The 12698-nt window shown below is 36.1% G+C and overlaps 1 protein-coding gene across 1 annotated transcript; it reads left to right on the top strand.

The window, feature by feature from the left end:
* Window positions 1-8647: 8647 nt before the first annotated feature.
* Window positions 8648-12531, top strand: LOC100642257 (3-hydroxyacyl-CoA dehydrogenase type-2-like). Its single transcript, XM_003399167.3, has 4 exons — window positions 8648-8662; window positions 8928-9089; window positions 11487-11913; window positions 12335-12531. The coding sequence occupies exons 1-4, from the start codon at window positions 8648-8650 to the stop codon at window positions 12529-12531; spliced, it is 801 nt and encodes a 266-aa protein (XP_003399215.1).
* The last annotated feature ends 167 nt before the right edge of the window (window positions 12532-12698 follow it).

Raw genomic sequence — 12698 nt, forward strand, 5'->3', positions numbered from 1 at the left:
GTCGACGCGCTGCCGGAGCTCAACTACCAGGAGTAGTAAGGGAGAAGAGAGAGAAAGAGAAGGGTAGCTAGGATTTAAAGCCAACACCAAAGCCGCGCGAGTTCCGTGAAAGTTCTATCGTGTTCCATGATGTTAATGTTCATTGATAATAGAACGATTATGAGGAAATTAAATATAATAGCTGCTAGGCCTAGTTGCTAGGCATAATATTTACTAACTAATAATGTCAGTGCATCGATAATATAGTTAATATAATAAAATATATTTGTAGCGGCACTCGACAGTAAACTTTCCAACGATTTCTGTCCCGTGGCTCGCTACACAAAGAGCCTATTGCCAGATATCGATACAGCTTCACAGTATATTTTCAGCTGGCCTAAGGACCCGCTATAAATCTTAGGACTTATTTAGCTAAGGTTCTTTAAATGAACAAATAGTCTTTCTCTTAACAGTACCTAGATGATATCTACTACGGGAATCTGCTTTCCACACGTACAATGCTTCCCGCTAGCAACTTTCTCTCAAGGACTGTTAGCATTCTTCTTCTTCAACCAACAACATAGAAATTAACCAATTAACAGTAGCGTCCATTTCCCTCACTTTCCGAACGAAGGCTTTCCTCTACGAATCTGATGATTTCGTATCCTTAGACACACCCCATCATAGTTTTCCTCTGCAACATCATCGTGACGGAAAGTGAATCGTTAGACATCAGTCCGAGTCAATAGTCAATAGTTTGCAGTAATAATTGATCCGAGTTTCTCGACATCTTAAGCAATCATCATCCGAACTTGTATCGCGCATTGGAACGCATCGACCAGAAGTCGAACTTGTAATCGCGAACCGCTAATAGTAATCGCGAGTTCTACGCAAAGTGTACATATAGAGTATATGTTGATAAATATATATTGTTAAATATACTCAAGTATTTTTTCCGCACCTATCACGACCTATCCACCTCATATCTAATATTAATATAGTAAAATATAGAGAGAACATTTTAAAATATAATAAACAGACTGCGGTTTTTATACTCTTTTGAGAAATATAAAGGAGGCACAGAAGGCATGTGGTATGCAAAAAAGTATAAAATAGAATTGAACTGTGCAAGAGGATCCAGGAATTAAAAAGGGGTTGTTACATTCATTGACTTGAATAATATTGCATATGGACACATCCTATGCAAATCAGTGTGTGTATCAGATATGGATCAGAGAACGTTGGAGTAGTCATTCTTGACTATTAAACAGTTTATACAAAGAAAACATCTGCAGCATTAAGGAAATGCAACGGGCGAATTTCGCGCATAATATCTTTCAACTAGATCGACTCGCACGAAAGCTTTTTCGAGTGTCTTTGAAACAAATTCGCCTTTTCTCTCTTTATCATGCAGATGCGGAACTGACGCTGTTTGGTTCACGTTTTAACAACTCCACTCGTCGTATGCTAATTCACCAATGCCCCTTTTGCCATGGAACTTTGGAATGCTTAATCCTAGGACGACAATGGACGCAACTGGTTCATATCTTTTGCGCTGAAGTCGCTTTATTGGAAAATTTGAATCTCCATTCGTGGAATTTGGTTAAAACGTTAACAAACATTAATTTTTACAATAAAAGAACACAAACAAATAAACTGTGAAATAAGATTAATAAATAATAAATAATAGTAATAATAATGATAACAAATAATAAAATAAATAATATCATATGATGACTAAAAATAAAAAGTGTATTTTACTTTTTACTTCATAAAATAACATTTTTAATTCTAGTCCCTGCTAATAACTTCTATTTGATTTTCAGCATAAAATAACAGAAATTTTAAGCGTTAAAACACAAAGTCAGAAAAATGTTAAAATATCAAAATGCAACGAGTATTTACTTCATTCTCCAAAAAAAAGGAATAAGATAAAATTGATAATTCCTGTTTCAATAACGACCGTGAATATTTCGCATCATAGATCGCTTTACAGCTTTCCTGCTTTGTGTACTCAACGAGGAAGCATTAGGGCTCTTTAATCGAATAGTCGATCCAATTGTATTTGAACGTTTGTAACGAGTTTTTTGTACGTTGTATAACGTATTTGTGCTACGCATGGTAGAGCGACAGGATCAATCACGGCCTTGCAACCCTTTCAAACACGCGAACCAGGGAGTTTCATTTGATGTACGTGATACCGGATTACGCTCGTAAGTAAAGAAATTGAATTAAAATATATTATCCTATAGCGACAAAAAGAGAGTTTACTGTTCCTTTAAACAACATATTAAACGTTATTAGTTGGTATTAATTTATCAAAATTGAAAAAAATTTATTATTAGTGGAACAATTCTTCCAAGATTCTTATTTCTATTAAAATATAAATTTAAATAATAAATTTGATAAAGCACAAATTTACAAAGTTAGTAGTAAATAAAACAGAATTAAACCTATATTAATGTATGTTATCTTCTTTATAAATAAATAAAGTCTGTGCAACACCTTCATTCCCTCAAAAAAAAACCATCAAAATCTACACATCTATTCTTTCATAACAATTCTCGATAGATATTTTCTATCTCACTACTTCTGTAATCAGCCGTGGGGTAACAGCGTTAGATAAAGCCGTTGATGCGTCTTAAAGTTGTTCTCCGGAATTGAAAAGGGTCTTGAAGGGTTTCGTGGATGTCGAAGAAAGCGAACGAACGCCTATCGAAACAGCTCGCGAAAGAAAATCTCTCCTTCCCTCTAACCCAACAGGGATAGAGTACCAAATTCAAAGAGAAGGATGAAACTCTCTATTGGTACGTACAACAGACAAGGAGAAGTGTTAGAGAAAAGATGGAGGAAGGCAGACACACACACGTACGACGAGAGGAGAGAAACGACGTGGCTTCGAAGCTCGATTATGTGATATAAAGTTGGCTGAAGCGAGGGGTGGATAAGGAAGAGGAGGGCCAAAGAGAGATGCACCCCGTTGATTGAGCCGCCACCTTCAACGTGCCGTGAACACATGTGCTGGTGGCAACACTCTGATTGGAAGCCAGATGGGCTCTTCAGCATCTTACCTTAGCACCCTCTCTCTGTGTTTCTCTCCTTCGGTTCATCGTTTCTTTCCTTCTCTTTCGGTTGCCACAACCCGGCCTCCGCGCCTCTGTTTCCATCTCCGGCATCTTTTTCTTCGTCGACACCTGAAACACAACCTTCTTTCGCAAAGTACCTACAGGTATATAGAGCCTAGGACGACTATCGTCGAGTGAACGTACCTCACCGCTTCTCTCTATCGTCTGCATGCATACTGCTCGCCGAACACCACCGATCAAATTGAAACGAAGCGAAGAGGATAAGAAGATATGCAAAGAGCAGATGAACCTCGACGATTTTGCCTGAAAATCGGGTTTACGGGTTAATAGGGTTAAGAGACTTCGTTTCAGTCGAATAGAATGTTTGAGAATTTGACAATCTGGAAATATTGAGAATTTAGTGATTTGGATATTCGACGATTTGGGAATTTAAGAGTTTCGAAAAATCAGATAATTTAGGAGTTTTGAGAATAAATTTCTTCTCGTTATACAATGAGTAAAACTATAATAATTGGAATATTGATATTAAATCTTATCTGAGTCAAATTGACCGCATCGTATAAAACTAAAATTTATCAGGTATTTCTCAGTACTCTTTTCTGAATTTAAAGGAATATCTGTGGGATTGATTGGATCGAATAGAATCACCAGTTCGGAATCCGGGTCATCTCGTTGATGGTAGTTTTGGTCTTAACGAAAGTTCGCAAACCACTTGGAGACGCGACGCCATTCGTTGTATTCAAATTCTTGGCGAGTTTTAAAGCGTCGAAAGCACACATATGGATGTGAAACCTATCTGAGCCTATCCACAGGATCATTCAGAGAATTCCGGTATTTTACATTAATAGGATTTGGAAAGTTGGCAATGCCACTTGCGTATTCTTTCTTCATGAAGCTCTCGCCGCTTTTAGCATACATTAACGTATTGATTTTGTTAAAACTTTCAGTATAACTTTGCAACTGTGTCGTTCTGCAGATTTTTCTTTAAATCTAAAAATTTAGATATTCAGTAACTGTGGGAATATAGAAATTTCATGAATTTATAAATGTAAATAACAAATTAAACAGAATGAAATAAATTATATATATATCGATAAAATTAAGTTACCTACAATTTTTAAAGACTTCTTCTGAATTTTCGTGTTTCTTTAGGAGAAAAAGCTCTCAAACGTTATTCTAATCCCCGTACATTAGCAAGACCAGCTGCTATTGTAATCGCTGGATTTCGCGGGGCCACAATTACGACAATAGCGAGAGGAGTTTAACGAGTCGCAACACAGTATAAAGTCAGGCATCACCTCGTTCCTGCTAAAGACAGAAAATCCCTGGCTGCCACTTTCTCGCTGAGTAGCAAGGAGCGCTGTAGTTACCGGACACTCTAATTACCGCTTTTGGATCGCGCGTTTCAAAAGAAACCATTTCATAATAAGTGTCACCAACAGATACAAATAGAACCTTCGAACGCTGAAGCTAAATAAAGTGCAGTAATCGTCTGGTGAGACGAATAATTGGTGCTCCGAGGCATGTTTAGGACTCTCTTAGATATCCCTCTCGTTATCGAAAGTGCTTAGCTTTTTTTACGTCTCAACTTTTTTACATCCTTTTGTTGTCTGAATGTTACTACTTTCTCGCATGAATTATTCTATCAACATTTTTATGAGAAATTAAACGTTATCGATACTGCAAGATTTTGGTAGACTTTAATATTTACTACAGGAACTTTAATCGATTTGGTTAATGCATAAATTAATGGTAAATCAGATTAGAAGTTCCGAACATGAAAAGTTTCGAATTCAAAAAATACATAAAACTTTCAAAATATGGTGCTTGTTACAATATGCCAACGAATTAAATAAATCTCTGCTTCTCCGTTGCTTTAGGTTAGGATACCTATAAACATTTACAGTCTATCTTTGCCTGTAAAAATCTAGCAATCTTCGATTTAATAAATGCGAAACGATATTTGATGCCGTCGATTATTCACAACAGAAGGATTATTCGTTACATTATTAATTCTTTAAAATGTCGACTGCACGTCACAATATTTATTGTAGTAAGATGAATCTAAATCTCTCTGATTCTGTTCATAAAAATGTAAATTCGTTTAGAAATCCATCTGATAATCATCAATACCGAAAACTCTCGAATCATCTAATTTCCCATCGATCTCCCGATCTCCATCATCCAGCCTGGAAATAAATCCATTCCTAAAAGCCACGGGTGTCGCGATCAGAGAAACAGCGTCTCGCCATGCCAGTGTAGAGGCTGGAGGTAACGTCAGTAGGTTTACGGGCTGAACGTAAACGGGCTTGTTAGGACGGCTGGATGGGTACGAAGGTTTTCACGGGTCTGAAGGGAGGAGGGACGAAGGAGGGAGAGACAGAAAAGGAAGCAGGGGATTCCAGTCAGGACATGAGGGACAGTTCACCGGCTTTACCCGGCGGCAATCCCTAGAGGTGGCAGTCCCGTTGCAAGCTGAACCTAGTCTGTGGTTGCTGGCTTGTTAGATCCAGTTTGGGGTTGGTACGGTCTGAAGAGGGGGTTGCCCAGTGGAGGGCGCCACTCTTCAGTAGACCGCAATCGGGTATGCAATTTACGTGGTGTCCGACCTCTGCGACCTCTACCCCATCCCCTTTATTCTCCTACTCACGTCCCAGCATCCTCGCACCCTCGAGCTTCACATCCCCCTCCCTTCTACCGCCTCATTTCTTCCAGCCAGGTTTCAACCGGGAGTGGGAGAAATTTTATTTCGAATTAAAAGGAGAAACGATCGCACGGAATTCGGTAACTTGAAAATTTTGAAAGCTAGGAAACTTCGGGAATTTTCGTATTTGCGGTATATGTCTGAAACCTGAGAATTTTAGAATTTGGAAATTCTGGAATTGAAGAATTTCGAGAGAGGGAGGGGGGTTCAGGAATTTGGAAAAGTTAGCAATATAGAAAGTTCTGGAATTGATTAATTTTCAGGTTAGAGAAGTTTCGGAAGTTTTGGAACTTTCAGATAATAGAAATTCCGCTAATGTAAGAAGTTCGGGAACTTTTAATTCTGTGATTTTAAGAATTTCCTTGAAATCTTAATTCATTATTTCAAAGGACAAGTCGTTTTATTTCGTTATTATCTTAACTGATTAAACAATTATGAAGTAAAATAACATGTCATTTGAAATATTATTTCGAAAGCGTTCACAGGTCTGGCAATAATTACGTAATAAAGTAACAGGTTATTTGAAATAATATTTCAAATAATGTAATTTCAAACGTGCTCTGGTCTGGCTTTCTCCAGGATTCGCAGTCGTGTGCAGAACGACGGATCCGAGTATAAGGTTGTGTTCAGAGTTCTGTCGACGCTCGATACTCAACAGTGTGTTGGAAAACGTGGCTGAATATTGGCGGCTGTGGGGACGATTAGTCGTGGAGGGTGAGAAAGGTGCGGATATGGCGGCAGAACGAAAGCCGATGACTGTCGCGAACAGAAGCGAACTGTTAGGATGGAACTGGTTTCTTCCAACGAGAGGAACGCTGTAAGATTTCTCGTGGTCCTCGACACCGTGGCTCTACGAACGCCGGTAATGACGCGCAGGAAATTGGAACTAGAGGAGGATTGAAATTGGTCGAGCATACGAACTAACAATTTGTCGGAGATCAGAACGAAATGTTTCCATCGGTCGTTCTGTTAACGTGACCGATTTCGTTTGGGCTTTCTTTGCCACGAACTGGTCTTCATTTCCTTCAAGAGGGAAGTGCGTCCTCAACGAATCTGAATGCAAACGATAACAAAAGATGTCGATCAGTTGTATTTTCTGTGTAACAAATAATTGCATCTTTCACTTCGTTTTATATTTAAAGAATATTTCACATTGAAATATATCGAGAAGAATAATGAAATGTTAGTTTTTTCAATAGAATCTCTCAGAATACATCGTTGTAGATCTATAAAAAATGAAGGAAATGATCAACGGATTATACATTTCATTTGATATATTTTTTCCATTAAAATTCTATATCTACAAACCTTGATATTGAGAAGCTTGAATTGTTTCATGTTTTGTTCTAAAAGATTTATGTAAAAATTGTAAGTAAATGTCAGTACCTTTTCTTCAATGAATTCAAAAGATGTTTTAAGAATGCACTTTACGATCAATGAAACAAGTAATCGGCGGCACCAGGTGTTATAGAGGTCTCAGGTTGTTCGACACGTTCCAATGCAAATGTCAGGTTGAGCGTTCCAACCTCGCGTAATGCGCATGTTAATCGGTTGAGGCCACGTCGTGTACCGGTACCAACGGCATAATTCGCTCAATTTACAAGCCTTATCGCAACCGTTGCATTTAATCGTCGAGAATTAGGTTATATCGTCCGACTGACATTGCCGCCTTATCGGATCGGCGCGTCAAAGATGAATTTACATGTGATAAAAATCTATTTTACCATTAATCTCATAAATATCTAATTACTAATTTGGTGAATCAGAGCTCATTGGTTACCATTCCGATAAAATTGACATGCAAATTAAAAAAAATAAATTCATAAACGAAATAAATTAAAACAGATTGCATAAGTTGAGAAATAATGATAGTTGGAAAATTATTATCGATTTGACAAATCGGAGGATTTGTAATTAGATTACATTGATTTGGAAAAGAGAAACGGCTCGAATATTATGATAGATTTGGTAAAGAAATAATTTGAAGATTAAAATCAATTTTCCTTTGATAAAAAAATAATTTAATGATTGCGATCATATAAAAAATTAAAATTTCAGTGTTAACTAGATCTCATTTTCATCGATTATACTCGTGAAGAGCATTGAATACCGTAGATAAATCGGAATGACAGTCGTTCATCTTCAATTGCCATTTTACGATATTTTAACCATGCATCGTCTCAACTAATCAGAAATTATTAGAAAAAATAGATAGATCCACTAAATAACATAACGGAAGAATAGACGTAACCCTGTACAAATTGGCAAGTAATGTAATTTAATTAAATTTCTTGAATTTTTTTAAGATTACATAAGAAAATGACGGGACAAGTGCATTTTTATCGGTTTTTTTATTTTTATATTTTCTATTTGATTCGATTAAGGTAGTTGGAAAGGTAATAATTTATTTCTTAAGATCAAAGATATAAGCCTTTCGGAAATAGATAAATCTGTGACATTTCTTAAACAATCAAAGCAACAAGAATCTAAATTTATTGCATGTAAAAATCGGCTTATGCGACTTCACTCCTATGACATCGAACGTCTAATACCACGAAAGCCAACATTTTTGATAAAAAGAACTTTTAAATTGCTTATCACGTTTTTCTCCTACATAATCTTCTTGAAATTTTGTTAAGTATTTATCGTGGTATATGCTTGAAAAAATTTCGTGAAAATAATAGCATCGTGTAATACTTGCCACTTAAGTAGTGGAAGCAGAGGAAAATTCAAATTTTTTAAAGATTTTTTCCCTTTTTTTCGGAATGTTCAAAGTACTTGACTAACTTGAAATCTTCTTAGAGCAAACGAAGGGAAGTGAGGAACAAGAGACATCCAATTTCAGCCCCCTGGTGTGTAATAACCCAGGAATGTCAAAATGGGGAAATTGCAGGTAATGTTGGAATAATTTTCTTCTCTATATTTTAGGTAAGACGCTGTAGACTATATCGTTGCTGAATTTTTTAAACATTATTTTCTCGTTTTAGAACGAAATTCATCATACGGAAAATAGAACTTCATGCAATCATTAAATCGTAGATTCATTGATTTATGAAATTTCTTTTGATAAATATAATAATAAAAAATTAAGAAAGATTAAGGAAGAAATAAAAAAATTAATAATCATGGATATATGGATTATTAATAACGAATTTTAGCATATAGTTGCGTACATCACTGGAGGTGCCAACGGAATCGGGAAGGCTGTCGCGGAGAAAATTTATTGTCAAGGTGCCAAGGTGGTTCTGGCCGATATATCTTGCAACGGAGCTAAAGTTGCCGAGAGATTGGGCGAAAAAGCTTTATTTACGTGTACCGACGTAAGTTCAATTGCTCGTAAAATTTCTTACCACCGCTCTTCCCAATAAACCTATCCTTTATATCGAATAAAATGATATCAGGAAATAGTAAATATTCTTAACTCCTTCAAAAACGTTTCACAACTCCATTATTTTATATAACGTTTCGTTCATGTATTGAATAAAATCTTCTATTACTATTTACCGCTATATATGCTATAAATAATATTTATATAATGAGAAGGGATAGTTTCCAAGAAAGTTGTTATGTCTCGAAATTCTACCATAGCCTCTAATCCATCTTTCGGTAAAGATAGTCAAATGCTATTGAAATATATTCTCAAATATAATCCCAAGGATTCCGTTAATTGCCGTAAAATTTAGGGGTTCTTTCCTGTACGGTACTCGAAGCCTGTATGTAAGGAAAAATGGTATAAGAGGTACTCGATTGTGGCTTCCACCGACGAGTGACCTTCGGTGGGGGGCGGCGACAACCCATCACTAGTTTTCCTTTCCGACGTCATCATCACCGAATAACGCTTCGCTAAAAACACATTCTACATTTATCACACGTAACATTCCTAGACATTTATATTCTTCAAAGATTGTTGCAAAGAAATAGTGATATTTTAATTGATAACTCAGTGTTAAGCAATATTTTAATTATTAACTCAGTGTGAATATCATTCAAACCACCCCTATTATTTTAACCGAAATAGGCGATCGGCTGATTCGTGGCGTTGATTATCGTATCGAGACGAGACGTTGCGACTGTCGCTGACGAAATACGTTGAATACGGTCGAACAAAAGTACATTGAACAACAAGGAAATTACTTTATATTTATACTTATATATCGAAGAAACTAGATGGATTTCAAGTTTCATTTAATGTAGACCACCTAATATTATATTAACACGTTGAATGCTACGCCAGTTTGACAAGATTTGGCGGTGGTGCCACAATGAATTTTTTATTATGCGATACATATAATGTTGAAATATTACCTACAAGAGATATATAACTCCGTATAATCATCATTAACACTTTGACTGCTACTTCGGTCATATATGACCTGCCACGGTTTCTCGTGTGACGCCAGGGTGGTCATTGGTGACCGGAGCGCTTAAACTTCTTACAATTCTAAAAATTCTATGAAAATTGACAGTTAGGGCATTTTGAATATAACCGATAAATAGAAGATACTTTGAAACAAAAATTGCCCCATTAAACAATTAAACATTTTTATTAGAACATAAATAAAAAAAAAGAAAAATAAGAACAAATCGTGTATCTAACGGTGCACTGTGTTTGCATCCATATCTTTGAGAGGTAATTTACGAATATTATTATAAAAACACCTTAGAAAATTATCGTAAATGCTGGTTTCTAATCATATAATTGAAGTTAGAAGTGCGCACATATCTTACTATCATATATAGAATTTTTGCTTACGACGAAATAACAAATGCGAATGGTTTGTTGAAATACACGAAGACTTGCTATAATATCTTGCTACCAGCTGTCAGCAAGGCGCCACAGTGGTCACCCATGTCCACCAATAAGATAAACGGTCCATTGGGGAAGAATGTTGTCTTACATCATCAATTTATTATTTTGCCATTATATGCTTTGAAAAATAAAAATACTCCCGTGGCGTCCTGAGCGAAATATGTGATTTTGGCGTGGCAGTCAAAGTGTTAATGAATTTATCTCACTGAGGGCACCGGCGGCCCCCATTCCGCTATACAGCAATTTCGCTCGCTTCACTTATTTTTTACGATTATGAATTAGCTCATATCGTTTCTTCGCGTTGTTAAATAATTGTTGTATGTTCTTACTCCCCGGGTCCTACTATAAACAATAATCCATACCTCGGTCATACGAATTCGGATCCGCAATAATTCTAAAGATCCGCTACAAGATTTAGCATTGTCTTCTTTACACGCAAGGCCTTAATTGTCCATGATATTTCTTTCAAGTCGAAACGTTCCGTAAGGTTATTATTTATTCAGGTAAAAGCGGATTTTCCCATGTTGGACAGCCATTTGTAGGGGGCGCACATAATAGATCTATATTTCACGTATCAATAAAACTATTTTTATATATTTTATACTGCATTAATTTCGTCACACTGTTGTAGTAAAGATGGAAATAATAAAAAATTTGTAACTATTGACATTCGTTCAAATTATGCATTTCTACTAATTTTGGTGCACCGGTCATCGGTGATCTCTATGGCACTAATCGTGTTAAAATTTCTATAAGATGGTAATTAACAAGACGAAAAAAAAACCGATCAAAGTAACAGTAATCCGATAGAAATGTCACATTGTAAAATTTTCATATTTTATCGAAACTCTGAATTAATAGTAATACGTAATGTCTTCATAATGAATGATTGTATGATATTATTCAGGTGAGGCTCGAAAAGGACGTATTAGAGAGCATCGAATGTGCGAAGGCGAAATTCGGTGGCGTGAACGTACTAATTAATTCTGCTGGTGTTGTTGGCTACGAAAATATCTACGATTTCAAGAACAAGAAGCCACATTCTGTTGACCTGTACAGATGCGTTTTCGAAACTAACGTGTGGGGTTTATTTAACGTAACGCGCTTAATGGTCGGCTTGATGGCAAAGAACAAACCAGATTCAAATCAACAAAGAGGAGTCATTATAAATCTTTCGAGCACGATGGCTTATGAACCACCACCTGGTTTAGTTGCTTATGGCGCCACGAAATCCGCTGTTTCCGGCATGACGATCCCTTTAGCTAGAGGACTTGCATCGCAAGGAATACGTGTTGTCACAATTTGTCCTGGTTACATAGACAGCCCCATGACAGGTGTGTTAGTATTACGACTAGTATGCAATGTTTAGGAATTTTTATTTTTATACGTGCAATAAAAAAAGCATGTATGCAGAATAAATGCATAAATATTTACACTTTATTCACGATTATGTGTATTTAGATGTACATTTTTTACTATCAATATATTAATACAAATCATCAATAGTTCGGGTCAATCATTGTGTCGTACAAACTACGAGTTTATCATTCTCTAACAAGAATGTAATGGCTTTTAATAAACCATTCATAAAATTCATATCGCGATTTTTTGATTTATTTCAATTCGAGGATGCACGCCATAAATAAGTTATTCTGTAATAATTTCATTGTAGTCTTTGTTCATTAATAAACTGTTACAGTTTAAATGTTTGCCCGTAAATAATGTAGAATCACTGAAATCCTTGCTCACATTTAGCTCTACAAAAAGAAGAGGAAAGAAAGCGGTGGATCGCAATGAAACTCACACCAAAGCGCTACGGAACCTGCGAGGAAGTCGCTCATTTGATTCAAGCATGCATCGAAAATCCATTGATTAATGGCGAGAATATACGTATAGATATGGGCTACAGGTACAATCAAGAAGGAGATTCACAAGGACATTCAAAATGTTGAATCTATGAAAATATTCAGTGGGAACCAAACATAAGCATATGTATTTACATGCAGGACAGTCGTGTAAAATAAATATCTCTCCTTTGCAATAAATCCTTTTACAAATATATATCCAACGTTATCTAATATAAAAACAGTACTTAATTGTTGAATACTTGGAGTTATTT

This window comes from Bombus terrestris, chromosome 11 (assembly GCF_910591885.1).
Source record: "Bombus terrestris chromosome 11, iyBomTerr1.2, whole genome shotgun sequence".
Classification (NCBI taxonomy): domain Eukaryota; kingdom Metazoa; phylum Arthropoda; class Insecta; order Hymenoptera; family Apidae; genus Bombus; species Bombus terrestris.